Source organism: Hyperolius riggenbachi, chromosome 2 (genome assembly GCF_040937935.1).
Source record: "Hyperolius riggenbachi isolate aHypRig1 chromosome 2, aHypRig1.pri, whole genome shotgun sequence".
Lineage (NCBI taxonomy): Eukaryota > Metazoa > Chordata > Amphibia > Anura > Hyperoliidae > Hyperolius > Hyperolius riggenbachi.
This window is the reverse complement of record NC_090647.1, coordinates 284,394,156-284,416,706: the sequence shown is the minus strand read 5'-3', so window position 1 is coordinate 284,416,706 and position 22,551 is coordinate 284,394,156. Positions and strand designations below refer to the sequence as shown.

The window sequence follows — 22,551 nt, the reverse complement described above, 5'->3', positions numbered from 1 at the left end:
AGTAATATTGAGATGGCTGAACACTGTAACTTTAGAGTAGAGTACTTAGCAAAAGATGTTTCAATAGTTCGTCTTCGAGAGACTCCTAAATAGAACTCAATAGTTTCAATGGTCTAGTTTGCAAAGTACACCATGAGCTGTAAACCTTCCATACCTTTCTATAGATTTTCTGTGTGATTGGCTTATGACAAGACCCTTTCTTTTCAGAATCATCTCTTCAGGATCCAAGCTGCCAGTTTGAGTAGCCCCGGATTGGGATGAACCAGAGGGCCCTGCAGAAGTAGATCCTATTTCTCAGAACAAAGCGAGGGTCGAACCTCCGAGGGAGACTCAGAGTATCCCTAATGAAGTGGAAGGCCTGTGAATGGAGTAAGCGTTCCAATTTGTGAAGAGGTCTATCTCTGGAAGACCAAACCTCTATATAAACAGACTGAAGACCTAGGGATGGAGTTCCCATTCTGCCTGGTCTAGTGTGTTGCAGCTTAAATAGTCTGCTTCCCAATTAAATGAGCCTTTCACGTGAACTTCTGCAAGAAATTTTTGTTTTTTCCTAAGATGAAATGTCCATGCACAGGGACCTCAAGATTGAAGACCTGGTTCTTCCCTGCTTATTGAAGTAGGCAATTGTTGTGGTATTGTCTGTGTAAATAAGGACATGTCTGTTTAAAATCGAACACAGTGAATCCAGCTCAGGAGACTTGGGCGCACAGGGAGTAACTTCGGCGCCGTCAGAAAACGGAGCTGAAGTTACTTTTAAAACACAATAATTCGGCTTCCAGCAATTGCTGGAAGTCGAATTATTTCATTCCCTACCATCCATGGCGCTCTGGAGGGGGAATAGTATTTAACACGGACAGGACTTGTGCAGCAGCAGGATCAGCAATATACCAGCTGTATCCTGTACCCAACTCTCCAGCACCGATTCGTCTCGTGGGCGTTTAAAATTACCTCCTGAAGACCTAGTCGACTTTCCTACACAGCTGCCAACTCCCTGAAGTTGCTGACCATCTGCCTTGTAGATATTGACATAGACAGACTGCCGCCAAACCCCAGGCACTGCTCTACTGTGCAGGCCCGATCGGGCTTAGCTATTTCCACCTGAGACGATTAGGAAGTCACTACTGTGCATGCGCTGGAGCCAGGAAAGGTAAACATTGCAACACCGCCTGCACCACAGCCGACATTCTTATTGACTGTGGTATTAGGGGAGCTGGCGCTGCCACCATGGGATGGAGGAGGATGGGGAAAACTGATTAGGATCCAGATGATTCCCTTTCCGGAGGTAAGTACCCCCCAGGGAACCTTTTTTGTTTACAGTGTCGCTTTAAGACGCTAACAAATACCACTGTAATGTGTCTATACGCTATGACATATGTATAGCCACACACAATTTTTCTTTTCTCACTATTTGTATAAAAGCCAATGCAGTCTTCATCCCTGCGGAACAAATGCTGAGACAATCATGATAAATATAGGTATGAAGGAGGCACTCAACAGGTGATGATTAAACTTGCGTTTAATATAGTAGCTTAACACAACATGTTTCAGGGTTTCCCCTTTCCTCAGGTGTATAAGCACCCTCCAGAACACAGCAAATATATACTCATATGAATGCACCACACCCTCAAGTGAAGACTCCACCCACCAGGTCAGCTGACCATAGAGTCCAAAAAGTCCATATTAACCCTTTCAGGTCAGTCCATAGTATCTTACTGGGCACTACACTTCAAGTGTCTACCCACATAACCACCTAGTAAACAATAGCATTAGCAAAACATTATGCAATCCCCACAAGGATATACAATATACATGTTACATGACATCATGACAGCTTAGCCACTACACAGCTTAGACTCACTGCCCCAGGGATACGATTGCTCCCTCTCTTTACCTCCCACCAACTGATGACATGGCATCAAGGCCTAAAAAGGAGAAAGGAAACAATAGACATTGTAAGTTTACAGGAAACATTTTAGACTAAACATATCATTCAGCCCCCGAGGGGTTATACAGTCTAGTTTCCTCATCCACTTGGCTTCTCTCTGAAGCAAAAGTCTGTCCCTGTCACCTCCTCTACTCAAGGGTGGTACATGGTCCAGTACCATCCACCTGAGTTGTGACACCCCATGTCCAGAGGCAAAAAAGTGTTTGCCTACCGGGGTGTGACTCTCAGGTTTGGATGGATCATAACCACGAATAGAGCCTCTATGTTCCTGAATCCTTCTTTTAACTTCTCTGGTTGTTTTCCCTACATACATCAGACTAGTGGCATTGATAGAGGAGCCAAAAAGGAGCTTTTTGAGCTTAAGAAGCAAGTCCTGAGTTACACCCTGCATCAGACGTTTCTGGCAGAATATATCAAGAATAAACGTATACCAAGGGGTTACCGTGTGAGCCTCAGATCGACCTTACTGAGGGATGACCAGATCTTCACCACAAGGTTTTTTGAAATTTTAAATAAATGCAGCCTTGATGTTATGCTATTAACGGTTGAGCGACTGCAAGGGAGGCTCACCACTTTTAAAAAGCAAATCAGTGATTTGGAACAAAAGATCAGAGATACCTTATCGGAGGAGGAGTTCGAGGAGCTGTATGAGCGACAGCAGCAGTCATTGGAGGAAGCCCGGCGTGTCATCTTGCAAAGAAAGCAAGGGAAGATTAGCAGAGACGCAGAAGATTACAGGCTGAACAGGGTTTACTCCTGGAAAGCAGAGCGGCGGAACCAGCGCCACCCACGGTTGCCGGCGGAAGGAGCAGGACCAACAGGAAGTGCGACAGGAGGCGCAGCTGATCCAAGAGCGCGTCCCCGTAAATCCCGTCAGGGGAAGAAGCCGAGGAACAGGCCGCACGGAGGGTTACCTTCAGCGGGCAGTGGAGGGAGCGGTGGGGGTTACAGCAGTTCTGCATCGGAGGGACCGGAGCTCAGTCCGCAGGATTTTCACGGGGACCACACTCCGGTGGATACAGGCGGACCCAGCGGCAAAGGAGGGGCAGGAAAAGGGATAGGCACAACAAAACCTCGCCGGAATCCACGAGCCCCGGCGCCTCGGGACCAGTATCCCTCCCGCAGAGACAAATCAGTGAACAAATAGAGGTAAGCACCCTTGTTGTCAACATCTCTAGCTATTCATTAACAGCCGAAGAACAGTCTGTGTTGGATAAAGGCTTGGGCTTCATACCAGTTTTTGATCACGATTTGTTTGACTGGGAAATTGATTTTGAGAGATTCATTAGAAATTTACAATTAAAAATGTGCTTTAAAGACTCCAGTGAGAGTAGGGGGGTTAACCAGCTACGGAAAAAGAGTACGTGGATGCCAGATTTGAGTAGCCCCTCTTTACAGATGTTTAAAAAATTAGTGTTTGCTGATGTGAATAAGCAGTGGGGACACAAGAGAAATACTGTTAAATCGAATCTTACGTTGCTGGAGAAAAAAGCATTGCAATCCCTTAAGCATAATGAAGATATTGTTGTTATCAAAGCAGATAAAGGTGGGGCGACAGTAGTGATGGATAAAATGCAATACGTGAGTGAAGCACAGAGACAGCTACAAGTTGCAGGACATTACGAAAAGTGCAGGAGTAATCCCACCTGGGTGATCAAATCTAAAGTGGATCATATGGTTAATGAGGCCTTACTTTTAGGTCTCATTGACAAAGGTACTGCTGACTTTTTAGAGGTTGTACATCCACAGGTTCCATTGCTGTATTTGTTGCCCAAAATACATAAGAGTATGACTAACCCTCCAGGTCGCCCAATAGTTTCAGCAATTGGATCTGTGATGTACCCCTTGTCTAAGTATGTGGATTCGTATCTCCAAGAACTGGTTAAAGGGATCCCAGAATGTCTTAAAGACACCACGGATTTACTCCAAAGGTTGCTGAATGTTCCCATGACTAAAGAGAAATTGTGGTTGGTGACATTAGATGTCCAGAGTCTGTTCACTTCAATCCCTCATGAGGAGGGAATGAGGTATATGGAAGATCTATTATTGGACACCACATTGGAACATCACTTGATTTATTTCCTATTGGACTGTTTAGAAATGGTGTTGAATAATAACTACTTCAAATTTGAAAATGATTTCTTTTTACAGAGACAGGGAACGAGTATGGGGTCCCCTGTTGCCCCTTCATTTGCAAATCTTTTCATGCACAAGTTGGAGAGAAAAATGTTTGTCAATCATTCTAAATATTGCTCTAATATCGTTGACTATTATAGGTTTGTGGATGACATCTTGATCCTCTGGAAAGGGGAGAGAGATGACCTCGAGTTGATGGTGGAGGAAGCGAATTTAGCACATCCGACCATCAAGTTCACTATGGAGTGTTCTGATAAAGTCATCCATTACCTAGATGTAGCTATCACGGTGACAGATGATGGGTTTAAAACGGATCTCTATACGAAACCAACGGATCGGAACAACTTGCTCAGAGTGGACAGTTTCCATAACAGGAACGTGATTAAAGCTATCCCCAAGGGGCAATTTTTGTGCGCCAGGCGGATAGCGTCCACTGAGCAAGGCTATTTAACAGCATCCGATCTGCTGGTAAAGAAATTTGAAGCAAAGGGATATGATCTTCAACATCTAAATAAAGTGAGAACTGAAGTGGGGGGAGTCGAGAGGTCTACCCTATTAAGTAAACAAACTAAAATGGACGGAAAATCTGAACGCATACCATTCGTGCAGACCTATTGCAGGCAATCTAGCCTGGTAAGAGAAGTGGTCAGCAGGTATTGGCCGGTCCTCCAGCAGGACCCTACTTATGGTATGCTGTTTAAAGAGCTTCCGTTATTTTCCTACAAGAGAGGGAAAACGATAAAGAATCTGGTGAGCAATGTTGACTTATCGACTAGGTGTGTGGAGATGAGCAAATTTACCCAGAAAGCGAGGGACATTTCCGTGCTTGGGCTGCAACTGCTGCGGATCGATCATGAAGGGTGAACATGTGATGCACCCTCATGCGGGAACGAAAATCGGGATTCGGTCGATGTACACGTGTAATAGCAGTTTTGTAGTCTATGCACTGAAGTGTCCCTGCGGTCTGATGTATGTAGGGAAAACAACCAGAGAAGTTAAAAGAAGGATTCAGGAACATAGAGGCTCTATTCGTGGTTATGATCCATCCAAACCTGAGAGTCACACCCCGGTAGGCAAACACTTTTTTGCCTCTGGACATGGGGTGTCACAACTCAGGTGGATGGTACTGGACCATGTACCACCCTTGAGTAGAGGAGGTGACAGGGACAGACTTTTGCTTCAGAGAGAAGCCAAGTGGATGAGGAAACTAGACTGTATAACCCCTCGGGGGCTGAATGATATGTTTAGTCTAAAATGTTTCCTGTAAACTTACAATGTCTATTGTTTCCTTTCTCCTTTTTAGGCCTTGATGCCATGTCATCAGTTGGTGGGAGGTAAAGAGAGGGAGCAATCGTATCCCTGGGGCAGTGAGTCTAAGCTGTGCAGTGGCTAAGCTGTCATGATGTCATGTAACATGTATATTGTATATCCTTGTGGGGATTGCATAATGTTTTGCTAATGCTATTGTTTACTAGGTGGTTATGTGGGTAGACACTTGAAGTGTAGTGCCCAGTAAGATACTATGGACTGACCTGAAAGGGTTAATATGGACTTTTTGGACTCTATGGTCAGCTGACCTGGTGGGTGGAGTCTTCACTTGAGGGTGTGGTGCATTCATATGAGTATATATTTGCTGTGTTCTGGAGGGTGCTTATACACCTGAGGAAAGGGGAAACCCTGAAACATGTTGTGTTAAGCTACTATATTAAACGCAAGTTTAATCATCACCTGTTGAGTGCCTCCTTCATACCTATGTTTGGAATCGTTGTGTGGAAGTGGTGATCCACAGAGGGATTGAGCACTGGTGGACCAGGCTGTAAGCCCTGGGAGAGAGGTTGCTTTGGGACTCTTTTACCTTTGGACAATCATGATAAATAAAGTACACAATTTTTGATCAGTTTCTGCACAACTGTTAGCCCAAACAGAACACTCTGCAGACAAAAATAGTTGTCAAGCATATATTTATTTAGAAGGTGTACATAAAAAATGCTTTTGAAAATATACTGTATAGTAAAATTCTTTTTACACCACATAAATAATAAAAAAGGTTGAAATATCCACACCCTATTATAGAATTATAGATGTATCCTGCACTGTACAATCCTAGTTTGTGAATGGTTTACAGAGACAAAAAAAAACACAAAAAAAACTTTATGGAAGCAGCATACATGCCTGTTTGAATTTTTTTCATTTCATGTAAAGTCTTTTAAATGTCATTCCCACTCATTCCCATTCCTCACTGGCTCACTGAACTAACCACGCAAATTGTGATGCCCATCATGGTGATAAATAGTCCGAGGACAGCTCCTGTAAAGAAAAAGTAATGAAGTGTATAAATCCACACATAGTGAAATATTTTCTTACCGTAATCAATGATTAGAAAAATAATAATAAAAACAGACAACTAAATTAATGCTTTTCAGAGAGGCACCCTTTCCAAATAAAAATCCCTTTAATAGGTTGCAACAAAACTACATTTTTTTATTCTTCAGGCATGATACAGAACTGGATGTTACATGCATAAGCTTACAGCCAACTAACAGTGACATTTTATGCGGTCCCATAGACTCTTAGGCCCTGTTTACACTTAATCAGTTGGTATGCAATAGTGCGCGTTAGTACGCATTAGTGCGCGTTTTTTCCATAGCAGTGCATTGGAAAGAAGATATCAGTTAAAATGCGTTAAAGAGACTCTGTAACAAATTTTTCAGCCTTAGTTCTTCTATCCTATAAGTTCCTATGCCTGTTCTAATGTGCTCTGGCTTACTGCAGCCTTTCCTAATTGCACTGTCTCTGTAATAAATCTTATCTACTTTCCTCTGTCCTGTCTGTCGGGCTAAGGCTTGAATGTGTGGAATGTGCAGGGCTGCTTGTGATTGGATAGAAGCGATACACAACCTCTGCAGGCCCCCTGCACACTCTGTATGACTCACACACTCTGTTTATGTGAGCCAATCACAAGCTGGTTAGTTTGTTTGTAAACACTGCCTAAAACTGTTAATTACAAGCCAGGATTGCAGCAGAGAGTGGCAGAAACAGCACAGAGGGGCACAGGAGAAAAAAAGGAATAAAATGGTATGCAGTGTTCTCCCCAGGCTCTTTTAGCCGGGTGCTCCACCCAGCTAGTTTTTGTAGGCACCCGGCTGTCATCGGCTCACCTTCTCCTCTGCTGTAAGCAGATTTGTGCAGAGAAGCGCCAGTCCTGCATTCTCTCATCTCTCCCCACCCGGCTACTTTTTCATGCCACCCGGCTGGAAGGAAATTCTAGGGAGAACACTGGGTATGCTTTTTAGTGTAAGAATATTAGAGTACAGATTCTCTTTAAGTGTGAAAGGTGCCATAGGAAAACATGGGCATTACTTTGAAAATCAGTTTTCTTTCAGTTTTAACTGAAAGCAACTGATTAAGTGTAAAAGGGGCCTTTGGGCCCTTTTACACTTAATCAGTTGCTCTCAGTTATAACTGAAAGAAAACTGATTTTCAAAGTAAGTCCCATGTTTTCCTATGGCACCTTTCACACTTAACGCGTTTTAACTGAAATCTTTTTCACAATGCACTGCTATGAAAAAAAACGCATACTAACGTGTACCAACGCGTACTAACGCTTACTAACGCATACCAACTGATTAAGTGTAAATGAGGCCCCTCCCCACTTCAAATAAAAAGAATACCCTAAATACATAGTTAGTGTAACTACATTCAACAATGAAAGAAAACACAGTCAATACGAAACTGGATTAACAAGCCAGGAGAGCTGTAACATGTTGGACTGTGTCAAATGTATGTGTGTTAAAGTACCTATACATTGATTAGGTGCTTAGGATGGTCAATAAGATCCAAATCTTTCTGCGTTCATACAGAATTATGCAAATTTTGTATGAAAATGAATGCAGACTGAAAATGCACTAATCAATTCCCAGCAATGTGCACCATTTTCAAGCAGCATATACTGTATTTCCATTCAAAATTTGCAAAATCCTTATGAATTATGAACATTTTGCATCTCATTCACCAACCTACAGACCACCAGGGAGGTCAATTGAATACACCACCACGTATAACAAATAGTGATGGCCTACCTATCCACTACCACACAGTAACTGTCTACTGAATATTTATTCCACAGCCCTACCTAGTGTTTCCAACCCCCCCCCCCCCCCCCTTAGATTGTAAGCCTCTGGCAGAGTCCTCCCTTCCCTAGTGTAGTCATGAGCGTGTACTCCTTTCCTATGACAGCCTGAACTTGAATTACTGGGCCTACCTAACTAGCCCATAATCGCATGATCATGTATCTTGTACAGTTGGCCTAACTTTGTTGTATGTTGTATAACCTTGTTATGTCTGTCATTCTTGTATCATTGTATACTGTATATTTATTGTCCAGCGCTGCATAATATGTTGGCGCTTTATAAATCCAATAAATAATAATGATAATCATTGCATTCCAGCAGATCTGGAGGTGTGTTTAGCTTACAGGGACAACAAAGGGACAATTTGCATACTCAGCAGTCATGCATTGTGGGACACCTCAGAGCTTACTCCAACCTGAATTATATACCTTCTGTCTAAAGCGGGCAAACTTCTGTTTTGCATAGCATTTTAGTAAGAGGGCTCTTGATCTCTTTCAGACCCTTACACACTCCTAGGAGTTCTGGGTCACCATGAGCTTGCTGGGCAATCTGTAACTCTTAAAAGCAGGAGTCAAGGAAATGTTTTGGTTTTACATACAGTCAGAAAGGGAAAAAACTTCTGTCCTGCTTGAATTGGGGTTTGTTTTTATGTTACCACATTTTCAGTCCCAGAAGGTCAGCAGAAGATCTGCAAGGAGTTTGTATGTTCTCTCCGTGTCTGTGTGGGTTTCCTCTGGGCACTCCAGTTCCAAAAACATACAGATAAGTTAATTGGCTTCCTCCTAAAATTGGCCCTAGACTACGATGCATATGTTACGCCAGAACCCGAAGTTTGGCCACTTCTAGTTCTGGCCGGCCACTTCGGGTTCTGGCCGGCCAATGCGCGAAGTGGCCGCTGCGCTGCGGCCAATGTTAGAAATGGATTGATTCCTCTGAGGTTAACGTATCTTCTGGCCGCAGCGCAGCGGCCAAACGTATAACAACTTAGTAAATTTATTGCAATTCAGCCGGCGGCAATGTAACAATTCAAGCCGCCGGCTTTTTTTTCCTGCCTCTCTCTCTCTCCTCTTATGGGCAGCCGGCGGGGACATGCGTGTCCCCGAGAGTCGTTCGTGGCACCAGGGCAGCAGAGCGGGGAGGCTGCAGACATTGCTTCTGCCAGCACCCGCTCTGCAAGAACGGCAGGATTCCCCTGCCGCGACGAACGACTCCGGGGGGACACGCGTGTCCCCGCCGGCGGCCCATAGGAGAGCGAGAGAGGCGGGGGGGGGGGGGGGAGGAGAAAGAGGCAGAGAAAAAGAAGGCGGCTTGAATTGTTACATTGCTGCCGGCTGAATTGCATTCACTAAGTTGTTATACGTTTGGCCGCTGCGCTGCGGCCAGAAGATACATTAACCTCAGAGGAATCAATCCATTTCTAACATTGGCCGCAGCGCAGCGGCCTTTTCGCGCATTGGCCGGCCAGAACCCGAAGTGGCCGGCCAGAACTATAAGTGGCCAAACTTCGGGTTCTGGCCGTAACACATACACTACACAATACATACATAGACATATGACTGTGTTAGGGATTAGATTGTGAGCTCCTCCGAGGGACAGTTAGTGACAAGACAATATACTCTGTACAGCGCTGCGGAAGATGTTGGCACTATATAAAATACTAAATAATAATAAAAAAGTCTCCCCACAACAATAAAAATCTAATAGATGCTCTGAACCGCCCATATACGATGTAGAACTAAACATAATTTACATTCATTGTATTTACTTTCATAAAAAAAAAAAAATCACAGCACTGACTTACCTTTACCACCAATATCTTCCCCTAAGACCCATCCAGTCACCACAGTGAAAACCAAGGCAAGAGAATTACAGATTGGTACAGCCAAGGATAATTCTAAGAAAAGATGAGTGTGAATTACATTAAAGAGACTCTGAAGCGAGAAAAAAAATATGATATAATGAATTGGTTGTGTACTATGAATAATTACTAGAAAATTAGCAGCAAAGAAAATATTCTCATATTTTTATTTTCAGGTATATAGTGTTTTTTCTAACATTGCATCATTCTATAATATGTGCAGATTACACAACATTCAGCATTCAAAATGATTCTTTCAGAGCAGTCTGTGAACTAATGACCTCTCCTCTAGCAGAGAAAAAGTAAATAGATCAATAACAGTTGAGATAATAAAAGTCAGATAACAGCCCTCTCCACGACTTTGAAAGTTGCAGAGCTTAATTGCTTTTTTGCATAGAGATAACAACTGGAGTTTCTTAAAGAGAATCTGTACTCTGAAATTCTTACAATAAAAAGCATACCATTCTATTCATTATGTGCTCCTGGTCCCCTCTGTGCTGTTTCTGCCATTCTCTGCTGCAAACCTGGCTTGTAATTGCCAGTTTTAGGCAGTGTTTACAAACAAACTAACCAGCTTCTAATAGGCTCAGCTAAGCAGAGTGTGTTAGTCACACAGAGCCTGCAGGGGGTGTGTACAGCTTCTAGCTAATCACAAGCAGCCCTGCACATTCCAGTCTGACTGCCTCAGCCTGACTGTGCCGACTATAGAGAGAAGATTAGATCATATAACAGAGATAACACAGCTACTGTGCAATTAGGAAAAGCTGCAGTAAGCCAGACCACATTAGAAAAGGCATAGGAACTTATAGCATAGAAGAAATAAAGATAAACAATTTGTTACAGAGTCTCTTTAACTCTTCCTGTACTGGAAACAATTAGACTCATGTATCTGATCTTAATGTTTTATTTCTTACCTGTACTACACATACAAATCATAATATCATAATTTTTTTTTCGCTTTAGTGTCTCTTTAAAGAGCAACTGTACTGAAAATAACAGTGATTAAAATGTTTCTAATAAAACCCCTGTGTCTCTCTGTCCCATGTCCGTGTGTGCGTCCCTGCTTTGCACTACTGCGCACGTGCCGCAGGGACAGCCGTTGTTCGGATGGGTGCAGGACTGCCAGGGGGGCTGCTGGAAGAGTTGTGGCGCGCGCGGGTGGGGGGTGGGGGGGGGGGCAGGCACGCGCGCTCATGCGCGCTGACAGGTGGTGGCGGTGACGGACCTAGAGCCTGTTATTAAACAGGCAAAGGTCCATAGTTCATTTATAAATTAATTAGTCAACATTTGCCTACTGTAAGATCTTTCCTCACCCAAATTTACATTCTGAAATTTATCACAAGTAGCGACATCTTTACTTCGGGCAGGTAAAAAGTTTGTGTATTGTTTGTTCTGAACCCATAAATAATACCTGGACTCCCAGAATGCTCTGGTAGGAGAATTCAGCATAGCTAAACAGCCTAGGCTGTGACAACACTGGGAGCGTGGGGTTACAGCCGATCCCAATATACACCAATATATAGATATTAGAAGGGTTTCTGATGCTGAAACCAGGATAATTCATGGAAAAATGGGTATCCTGAATAATTTACAACATTCTCTACTATATGTCACTATGGTACATTTCTACATAAATGTTAAAACTGAGGGCAGATTTTACCTGTTGAGGCCAATGTAAAGTAGAAAACCATTGACCCACACTGGTTAAGCAGAAAGGGTATAATGTACTGCAACAAAAAGAATATAAACAGTCAAATATACATGTCCTATTATTTCATAGTTATTGAGGCTGAAATTGAGATTTCATAAGCAATTAGGAAGGATTCTCAAGGGTCCAAAGCAATGGATCAATAGGGGGCCTCAGCAAAAGATATAAAAGCTGCTTTTGCCAGGTCTCACTACAGTACAGTATTGTAGCAATATTTCAACTACGCAGGTGGCCCTTCGATAAACATTTTAATAAGAATCCAGAAGATAACATTTAGAACATACCATATGTTTAAAAGAGGATTACTGTGTGGGACAACAAAGTTTTTTTTCTATGTTTTACTTAAAAGGGAATCTGAAGTGAAAATAAACTTATGAGATAATGAATTGTATGTGTAGTACAGCTAAGAAATAGAACATCAAAAGCAAAGAAAAGAGTCTCATATTCTTTCCCGTACAGGAACGTCACTTGTTATCTATGCAAAAGACCTTCTCTGAGCTCTCCAACACAACTTGGGTCAGCTACAGTGCTGTTTTCTGAAGCACTTACACACCAGAGAACCTGAGAAAAATAGCTTCAGATAAGGTTTTACTGCAGGGAAGTTGAGATGGTCATTAGCTGTGCTCTGTTTCATAGTTTAAAATGCAGAGTGTGGTTTGTAATATGCATATATGACAGAATGATGCAATGTTATAAAAAAGCTATATAACTGAAAATAAAAATATGAGACTCTTTTCTTTGCTACTTCTGTTCTATTAATTATCCGTACTACCCATACAATTCATTATATTATACTTTTTTTTTTGCTTCGGTGTCATTTTAAGTGGTTTGAGGGTTTTTTTTAATACACCTAATGCTATACAACATTGGGTAAAGGTGCGTGCACACCTAACAAAAGATGTTGCCCGTCGGAGATCAGGACCCGATCACCTTGAGCGACATCGCTGGGTCCACATGTGTCAACTGTGTAGCTGATAACATGTTCTGTTGCTATGCGGGGGGATGACGGAACAGTGAAAGAAGTTGGCCACCATTTGGCCAAGTAGATCCGGCGGGCGGATTGTTTGCCGAGCGGCCATTGCTGGCCTTTGTACACACGCCTATCGGCTGGGACGGTCATTATTAGCCGCCTCTAGTCAGGTGTATGTACGATGCTTAAGGGGAACTATACTCATTTTAAAGGTAACCAAGTAGAATTTTTAGCCCCAGAGCAACTCAATAGCACATTAAAAATACATGCTAACAAAGTGACTCATTAATAAAAAAATCAATTTTGCCTTATCTTTTTACGTTTAACCACTTGCCGACCGCCCACTGCACAGAGGCGGCCGGCAAGTGGATCCCGCAAGGCGGCGGTCCTTGTACGGGCATGGGCGGAGCGATCGCGTCATTCGTGACGCGATCAGCCACCGGCGCCTGGCTCCGCCCCCCTCGCGCTGTAACCCGACGGCCGTTCGGAAGCGCCGGCGGGTTACTAGCACCCGGATCGCCGCATACAAAGTGTATAATACACTTTGTAATGTATACAAAGTGTATTATACAGGCTGCCTCCTGCCCTGGTGGTCCCAGTGTCCGAGGGACCACCAGGGCAGGCTGCAGCCACCCTAGTCTGACCCCAAGCACACTGATTTCCCCCCCCCCCTGATCGCCCACAGCACCCCTCAGACCCCCCCCCCCCTGCCCACCCCCCAGACCACTGTTTGCACCCAATCACCCCCCTAATCACCCATCAATCACTCCCTGTCACTATCTGTAAACGCTATTTTTTTTTTATTTATTCCCTAAACTGCCCCATGCTCCCTCCTGATCACCCCTCCACCCCTCAGATTCTCCCCAGACCCCCCCCCCCCTGTGTACTGTATGCATCTAGCCCCCTGATCACCTGTCAATCACCCGTCAATCACCCCCTGTCACTGCCACCCATCAATCAGCCCCTAACCTGCCCCTTGCGGGCAATCTGATCACCCACCCACACCAATAGATCGCCCGCAGATCCAACGTCAGATCACCTCCCAAATGCATTGTTTACATCTGTTCTCTACCCTAAACACCCACTAATTACCCATCAATCACCCCCTGTCACTGCTACCCATCAGATTAGACCCCTATCTGCCCCTAGGGCACTCAATCACCCGCCCACACCCTCAGAACGCCCTCAGACCCCAGCCCTGATTATCTCGCCAGTGCATTGCTTGCATCTATTCCCCCTCTAATCACACCTTGAGACACCCATCAATCACCTCCTGTCACCCCCTAGCACACCTACCCATCAGATCAGGCCCTAATTTGCCCCGTGTGGGCTCCTGATCACTCGGCCAAACCCTCAGATCCCCCTCAGACCCCCTTCCGATCACCTCCCCAGTGCATTGATTGCATCCATTTTCCCCTCTAACCACCTCCTGAGACACCCATCAATCACCTCCTGTCACCCCCCTAGCACGCCTATCCATCAGATAAGGCCCAATACAACCTGTCATCTAAAAGGCCACCCTGCTTATGACCGGTTCCAAAAAATTCGCCCCCTCATAGACCACCTGTCATCAAAATTTGCAGATGCTTATACCCCTGAACAGTCATTTTGAGACATTTGGTTTCCAGACTACTCACGGTTTTGGGCCCGTAAAATGCCAGGGCGGTATAGGAACCCCACAAGTGACCCCATTTTAGAAAAAAGACACCCCAAGGTATTCCGTTAGGAGTATGGTGGGTTCATAGAAGATTTTATTTTTTGTCAAAAGTTAGCGGAAATTGATTTTTATTGTTTTTTTTTCCAAAAATGTTATTTTTCACTAACTTGTGACAAAAAATAAAATCTTCTATGAACTCGCCATACACCTAATGGAATACCTTGGGGTGTCTTCTTTCTAAATGGGGTCACTTGTGGGGTTCCTATACTGCCCTGGCATTTTAGGGGCCCTAAAACGCGGGGAGTAGTCTAGAAAACAAATGCCTCAAAAATGACCTGTGAATAGGACGTAGGGCCCCTTAGCGCACCTAGGCTGCAAAAAAGTGTCACATGTGGTATCGCCGTACTCAGGAGAAGTAGTATAATGTGTTTTGGGGTGTATTTTTACACATACCCATGCTGGGTGGGAGAAATATCTCTGTAAATGACAATTGTTTGATTTTTTTTTTTACACACAATTGTCCATTTTCAGAGATATTTCTCCCACTCAGCATGGGTATGTGTAAAAATGCACCCCAAAACACATTATACTATTTCTCCTGAGTACGGCGATATCACATGTGTGGCACTTTTTTGCAGCCTAACTGCGCTAAGGGGCCCAAAGTCCAATGAGTACCTTTAAGATTTCACAGGTCATTTTTGTTTCAAAACTACTCCACACAGTTTAGGGCCCCTAAAATGCCAGGGCAGTATAGGAACCCCACTAATGACCCCAATTAGAAAGAAGACACCCCAAGGTATTCCGTAAGGAGTATGGTGAGTTCATAGAAGATTTTATTTTTTGTCACAAGTTAGCGGAAATTGATTTTAATTGTTTTTTTCACAAAGTGTCATTTTCCGCTAACTTGTGACAAAAATAAAATCTTCTATGAACTCACCATACTCCTAACGGAATACCTTGGGGTGTCTTCTTTCTAAAATGGGGTCATTAGTGGGGTTCCTATACTGCCCTGGCATTTTAGGGGCCCTTAACCGTGAGGAGTAGTCTTGAAACAAAAATGACCCGTAAAATCCTAAAGGTACTCATTGGACTTTGGGCCCCTTAGCGCAGTTAGTGTGCAAAAAAGTGCCACACATGTGGTATCGCCGTACTCAGGAGAAGTAGTACCGTATAAGACGCTCCGGAATATAAGACGCACCCAGGTTTAGAGGGCAAAAAACAGGGAAAAAAATATATAAACTAAACCTGGTGCGTCCATTTTTCAGGAGTGTCTTATACATGACCTCCCCCAAATGGTGTCCTCCTGTGTACCTCATGTGATCTCTTATCTCACCCTGTCTACCTAAGTTGTCCTGTGGTCTCCCCCTGTGTCCTCTGGTCTCCCCCGTGTCCTCTGGTCTCCCCCCTGTGTCCTCTGGTCTCCCCCCTGTGTCCTCTGGTCTCCCCACTGTGTCCTCTGGTCTCCCCACTGTGTCCTCTGGTCTCCCCACTGTGTCCTCTGGTCTCCCCCCTGTGCCCTCTGGTCCCCCCCCCCCCTGTAGTTACCCCCCTGTGGTCTTCCTTGTACCCTGTGGTTTCCCCTGTGTCCTCTGGTCCCCCCTGTGCCCTGTGGTTGCCCCCTGTGTCCTCTGGTCCCTTCCTAGCCCCTGTGGTTGCCCTCCTGTGTCCTCTGCCCCCTGTGGTCACCCCGTGTCCTCTGGTCCCCCCTGTGATCGCCCCTGTGTCCTCTTGTCCCCCCCTGTACTCTGTGGTCCCCCCTGTGTCCTCTTGTTCCCCCCTGTACCCTGTGGTCACCCCCCTGTGTCCTCTGGCCCCCCCTGCGGTCGCCCCCCTGTGTCCTATTGTCCCCTCTGTACCCTGTGGTCCCCCCTGTGGTCCACCTCCTGTGTCCTCCTGTCCCCTGTGGTCCCCCCTGTGGTCACCCTGCTGTGTCCACTTGCCCCCCCCCCCCCAGCGTCCTCATGTGTCCCCGCTGGCCTGGCCTGCCCTCGCTTATGTCTCCACCCCCGCTTAGGTCTCCGGGTCCCCTGCAGTCAGCAGCAGCAGCTGAGCTTACCTCCTGCATGTGTCCCCGCTGGCCTGGCCTGCCCCCCGCTTATGTCTCCGGGTCCCCCCGCTTATGTCTCCGGGTCCCCTGCAGTCAGCGGCAGCAGCTTACCTCCTCTATCTTGCCCGCGGCGATTGAAGACATCCGGCTTCCCCGTGCGGCTTCCTCTAGTGCCGGCTTCTAATGACGCGTCATTGATGACGCGTCATTAGAAGCCAGCACTAGAGGAAGCCGCACACTGAAGCCAGATGTCTTCAATCGCTGCGGGCAAGATGGAGGAGGTAAGCTGCTGCCGCTGACTGCAGGAGACATAAGCGGGGGGGACCAGAGACATAAGCGGGGGGCAGGCCAGACCAGCAGGGACACATGAGGATGCTGGGGGGACACAGGCAGGGAATCCCCGATGTCGGCGCGTCGTATCGGCGGGCGCATGGAAGTCGGGGATTCCCTGCCTTTGCCCTATAAGACGCAGGGACTTTTTCTCCCCATTTTTTGGGGAGAAAAAGTGCGTCTTATACGGCAAAAAATACGGTATATTGTGTTTTGGGGTGTATTTTTACACATACCCATGCTGAGTGGGAGAAATATCTCTGTAAATGGACAATTGTGTGTAAAAAAAAAATCAAACAATTGTCATTTACAGAGATATTTCTCCCACCCAGCATGGGTATGTGTAAAAATACACCCCAAAACACATTATTCTACTTCTCCTGAGTACGGCAATACCACATGTGTGGCACTTTTTTGCAGCCTACCTGCGCTAAGGGGCCCAAAGTCCAATGAGCACCTTTAGGCTTTACAGGGGTGCTTACAAATTAGCACCCCCCAAAATGCAAGGACAGTAAATACACCCCACAAATGACCCCATTTTGGAAAGTAGACACTTCAAGGTATTCAGAGAGGGGCATGGTGAGTTCTTGGCAGATTTCATTTTTTTTTTTTGTCACACGTTAGCAGAAATGGAAACTTTTTTTTTTTTCTTGTCACAAACTGTCATTTTCCGCTAACTTGTGACAAAAAATAATATCTTCTATGAACTCACTATGCCTCTCAGTGAATACTTTGGGATGTCTTCTTTCCAAAATGGGGTCATTTGGGGGGTATTTATACTATCCTGGAATTCTAGCCCCTCATGAAACATGACAGGTGGTCAGAAAAGTCATAGATGCTACAAAATGGGAAAATTCACTTTTTGCACCATAGTTTGTAAACGCTATAACTTTTACCCAAACCAATAAATATAGGCTGAATGGAGTTTTTTTTATCAAAAACATGTTTGTCCACATTTTTCGTGCTGCATGTATACAGAAATTTTACTTTATTTGAAAAATGTCAGCACAGAAAGTTAAAAAAATCATTTTTTTGACAAAATTCATGTCTTTTTTGATGACTATAATAAAAAGTAAAAATCGCAGCAGCAATCAAATAGCACCAAAAGAAAGCTTTATTAGTAACAAGAAAAGGAGCCAAAATTCATTTAGGTGGTAGGTTGTATGAGCGAGCAATAAACCGTGAAAGCTGCAGTGGTCTGAATGGAAAAAAACGGTCTGGTCCTCAAGGGGGGTAAAGCCCGCGGTCCTCAAGTGGTTAAGTTTGATACAGCCTGTATTCCCCTACTTCAAACAGAAAAATCACACATGCTTAACTTCAAAACATGACACTGACTAGTGGCAGTGAGAAGGGGAGGGGGGTTAACTTCCCCCTACCTCCTGGAACATGGCAGCTCCTACAGCTATTTGAAACCAGGAGAAACTGCAGGAAAATAAATACAGTGCTACCCATAATTATTCATACCCCTGGCAAATTTTGACTGAAAGTTACTTTTATTCAACCAGCAAGTATTTTTGATGGGAAATGACATAGGTGACTCGCAAAAGATAATAAGTCAATGTACAAAAGGCATTATTGTGAAAAACAATTCTCAGTTTTTATTTAAATTTGAGCAAAAAGTGTCCAGTCCAAAATTATTCATATCCTTTACAAACTGTCAGTCTGTGGGAAAATCCAAAGTTTTATACCATTCCAAATAGTCCAAGCTGTTATAAAGCATCCTAATTACCGATCAATTGGGAACAGCTGTTTTAATCAATTCAACAGGGGAAAAACAGCAGCTCTCTGCAGTTGGCTAGTGGACACCCATGGCTAAGACAAAGGAGCTCAGTGAGGACCTGCGGTTGCGCACTGTGGCTGCTCACAAGTCAGGAAAGGGGTACAAGGCCATTTCTAAAGGTTTTTCAGTTCCAGTGGCTACAGTGCAAAGTATTATTAAAAAATACAATATGTTCTGCATTGTGGAAAATCTCAGAGGACATGGTCGGAAGGCATAAGTGACACCTGTGCTGGCCAGGAGGACAGTGAGAGAGGTGATAAAGAATCCAAGGATCACCACCAAGGCCATCCTGGTGGATCTGGGCTCTGCTGGTGGTAATTGGCCTTGGGCACCAGTGGACATTTAACCTCCCTCGTGGTAAGCCAGACTTACGCTCGGGCTAGCGGCCGGAAAGGATCACATGGCCCCCGGAGTTTTTTTTAAATAAAATTTGAACTAACTGCTTAAGCTAGCACTTCGCTAGCTAATGATGCCCCCCAAGTCCCTCTGCTCACCCCAGATCGCCGCCGTTGTACGTACCCCCCAGGGATCCCACGCTGGCGCAGCCTCCAATCAGCTCCAGGCTTCGCTATGGGGAGGTTCGGGACTGCGCATGACATCATGTCCGATCGTCGCCATAGCGACGACTGAAGCTAAGGGGTGAAGATGCAGCTCTTGTGGGATCGCGGATGGGTGAATATTGCCGGCGGCGATCGGGGGGGATCAGAGCGGTGCCGGGGGACCATCGTTAGCTAGCAAAGTGCTAGCTTAAGCAGTTAGATCGAATTTTATTTTAAAAAATCCTCCTGCAGACGCAGCATCTGAAACTGCGTACCGCCAGGGAGGTTAAGCATGTCAATGACCCAAAACACACAGCAAAAGTGGTGCAGAAATGGTAAGCAGACAACAACATTGTTTTGGATTGGCCCATACAGAGTCCTGACTTAAATCCAATTGAGAATCTGTGCAGGGAGCTAAAGATCAGGGTGATGGCAAGAAGACCCTCCAACCTGAAAGATTTGGAGCTCATTGCTAAAGATGAATAGGATTAAATACCTGTGGAGACATGCAAAAAGCTGGTCTGCAATTATAGGAAGTGTTTGATTGCTGTAATAGCCAATAAAGGCTTTTCTATTGATTATTGAAAAGGGTATGAATAATTTTGGACTGGACACTTTTTGCTCAAATTTAAATGAAGGCTGAGAAATGTTTTTTTTTCCACAACTATGCCTCATGTACATCCCCTTATTATCTTTTGGGAGACAACAATGTCATGTCCCATCAAAAAATGACTTGCTGGTTGAATAAAAGTAACTTTAAGTCAAAATTTGCCAGGGGTATGAATAATTATGGGCAGCACTGTATGAAATAATCCAGGGCACTGCTGAAGATTCCTATTAAGATACGTGTTATTTGCTGCTGAGATCCCTTTAAATTACTGGCAGAGTGGTAGGCTGGGTAACTGTAAAGGTCCGTACACACGCCGGACTTTAGGCAACGACGGGTCCGTCGTTGCCTCCCGCTGGGTGGGCGTGCCAGCGACAGTCCGGCGTGTGTACGCTCTGTCGTCAGACTGATACGGCTGTTCCTGAGCGATCCGCCGGGCGGATCGCTCAGAAACAGCCGTATCAGTCTGACGACAGAGCGTACACACGCCGGACTGTCGCTGGCACGCCCACCCAGCGGGAGGCAACGACGGACCCGTCGTTGCCAAAAGTCCGGCGTGTGTACGGACCTTAAGCCTTCCAGTTGTTGTAACTCTGTCTCATTGGAGGTGTTATATGTATTAAGTGGCGTGATATGAACTGAGCCACATTCCCTTTAAATGTTGCTCTATATGCATTTACCTAGCCTTTTGTACTCCTCACATGGTAGTTATTGAGTTATTTACCATTTCTTTACTATGTTTGACATGGTTCAGTAACATGATGGATTCTGCTGGTGGTTTACTTTATGTTTAGCTGCATCCCACTAGGTTTGGGGCCTCTGGCTGCATACATTTGAAATCGGCGCCGGGAGACTTGGGCACAGGATACAGCTGGTATATGGCTGATCCTGCTTCTGCACAAGTCCGGGCCGTGTTAATTACTATTCCCCCTCCTGGCCGCCATGGATAGTGGGGAATGATATAATTCGGCTTCCAGCAATTGCTGGAGGTCGAATTATTGTGTTTTAAAAGCAACTTCAGCTCCGTCTTCTGACGGCACCGACATTACTCACTGAGTGCCGCTATAGCTGTAATTCCTATTACAGTCTATTGTGGCGCCGGCTGCGCCCAAATCTTCCTGCACTGGAAAGCACTGCTCCGCTCTGGCTCTGTGGATAATCTCTGGACAACTGAAGTAAGAGTTAGATAAAGGCTGTCATTTGTATTTCCTTTTAAACAATACCAGTTGCCTGGAAGCCTTGCTGGTCTATTTGGCTGCAGTAGTGTGTCTGAATAACACTAGAAATAAGCAAACAACTAATCTTGTCAATTCGGACAATAATGTCAGAAACACCTGACCCTGCTTGTTCAGGGTCTATGTGAATCAACAGGAGGGCTAGACAACTGTATTGCTTAAAAATAAATATATATGGCAGCCTTTGTATACCTCTCTTATCAGTTGTCCTGGAGTTCTCTCATGACCTAAAAGGTATTACTTTTACAAGACTGTTTTTTCCTACCTACATCGCTCATTACCTAAGATATTGCCATTTTTGTCCCATTTACTGTAATCTTATAACATTGTTGCAGTTTTAGGGGTCGCCTTTGCTCTCTCACCCTGTAGTTGGAGATGAGGAACCTGGCCTGAGAAAACAGCCGCCACACTTTCCTCTCTTCTCTGACACTCTCCACCCCTGCTGCTCCACTTCGCAGAAAAGGGTTAGTGACTCCCCACATCAAAGACACCAGGAGAAGCGAGCACAAATCTCCTGCGGCCACCGCCATTGGAAGGCTTTGGTAGCAGCGTCCTTGTTATCACCCAAATGTGTCACTTATCCTAATATCCAATAGAATTGTCATTCTTTTTCGTTAAGATATGTAATTAAATCCCATTCGACCCAGGAACTTCCTAGCATCATACTCAAATGTACGTAATTTCCTGTCCGGAAGATCATAAAGAGTGAAGACTTTATCGTCCTGACTTCCGGATTCTTTCCACACGCGCTGAGATCACCGGCAGCTGCTTCAGCCATGGTGGGTGAAGAGTTGGGGGGGGAATCGGGATATGGACGTGCGCTATCAGAACACACTGCTGATTATAGGCTACCATAGAGGGTGCAGCTATTCGGTAGTTACTCGTATAGCCTTTGTATTGATCGCGCATCCACGGAAGCTTAGGAGGGAGGGGAGGGGAGGGGGGGGGGGGGCTTTTTTGTACAGTGAAAAAAAGTGATGCAGAGATGTTCAGTGGTGTGGCAACAGTGGATTGAAAATGTGTGATGGAGCCTGGTCCCATGGATCTGAGGGCCCAGAAAGCCTCTCTGTTATCGGCTGACTTGGCTCTTTAATGGTACTGCTGCATAAGAAAGTACATTGTTATCGTTTGTCATACAGCCTGCATGGAGAATTTATAAGTGCTTTGTGGTATTCAGTAGGTTTTTCAGCAATTCTGTATTAAGGTGGCCACACACCATACAATTTTTTTTAAATATCTGTTCAATTTAAGAATTGCAATCAATTTTTCTGACTGATTGTAACATTTCAAAAATATGACCAATGTACCATACACATATGTTCAATTTCCCCCCCCCCCCCAATTATGATAAAAATGATTGGAAATGCTGACAAAATTGCTAGGGTGTGTATACTAATAAATTGACAATGTAACAAACACCATACAATCTTTGGAAAGATTGAAGAAAAATATCTGGCATTCCGGATTGATAAAAATCGAAGAAAACAGGAAATCCGATTGGATTTTTCAGTAGAGTGAAAAAAAAGCTTTCGATTTTGTTCGGGAGATTGTTTATCGAATTGCCGTAAAATCGGATCATTTTGTTGTATCGTGTGCGTGGCCACCTTTA

The 22,551-nt window shown here is 44.8% G+C and overlaps 2 protein-coding genes across 2 annotated transcripts in view; one reads left to right on the top strand and one right to left on the bottom strand.

Annotated features, from left to right (window-relative positions):
• Positions 1 to 6,036: 6,036 nt before the first annotated feature.
• Positions 6,037 to 21,623, bottom strand: TMEM234 (transmembrane protein 234). Its single transcript, XM_068268877.1, has 4 exons — positions 21,305 to 21,623; positions 11,730 to 11,796; positions 10,013 to 10,105; positions 6,037 to 6,388 (listed from the first exon to the last, which is right to left on the bottom strand). Exons 1-4 carry the CDS (start codon positions 21,470 to 21,472, stop codon positions 6,318 to 6,320), a joined length of 399 nt encoding a protein of 132 aa, XP_068124978.1. The 5' UTR covers positions 21,473 to 21,623; the 3' UTR covers positions 6,037 to 6,317.
• EIF3I (eukaryotic translation initiation factor 3 subunit I) overlaps positions 21,616 to 22,551 on the top strand; it is a 35,582-nt gene continuing 34,646 nt past the window's right edge. Inside the window, exon 1 of the mRNA XM_068268876.1 lies at positions 21,616 to 21,721. Coding sequence (XP_068124977.1) covers positions 21,719 to 21,721 — 3 coding nt within the window. The 5' untranslated portion in view covers positions 21,616 to 21,718. The remainder of the gene's footprint in view (positions 21,722 to 22,551) is intronic.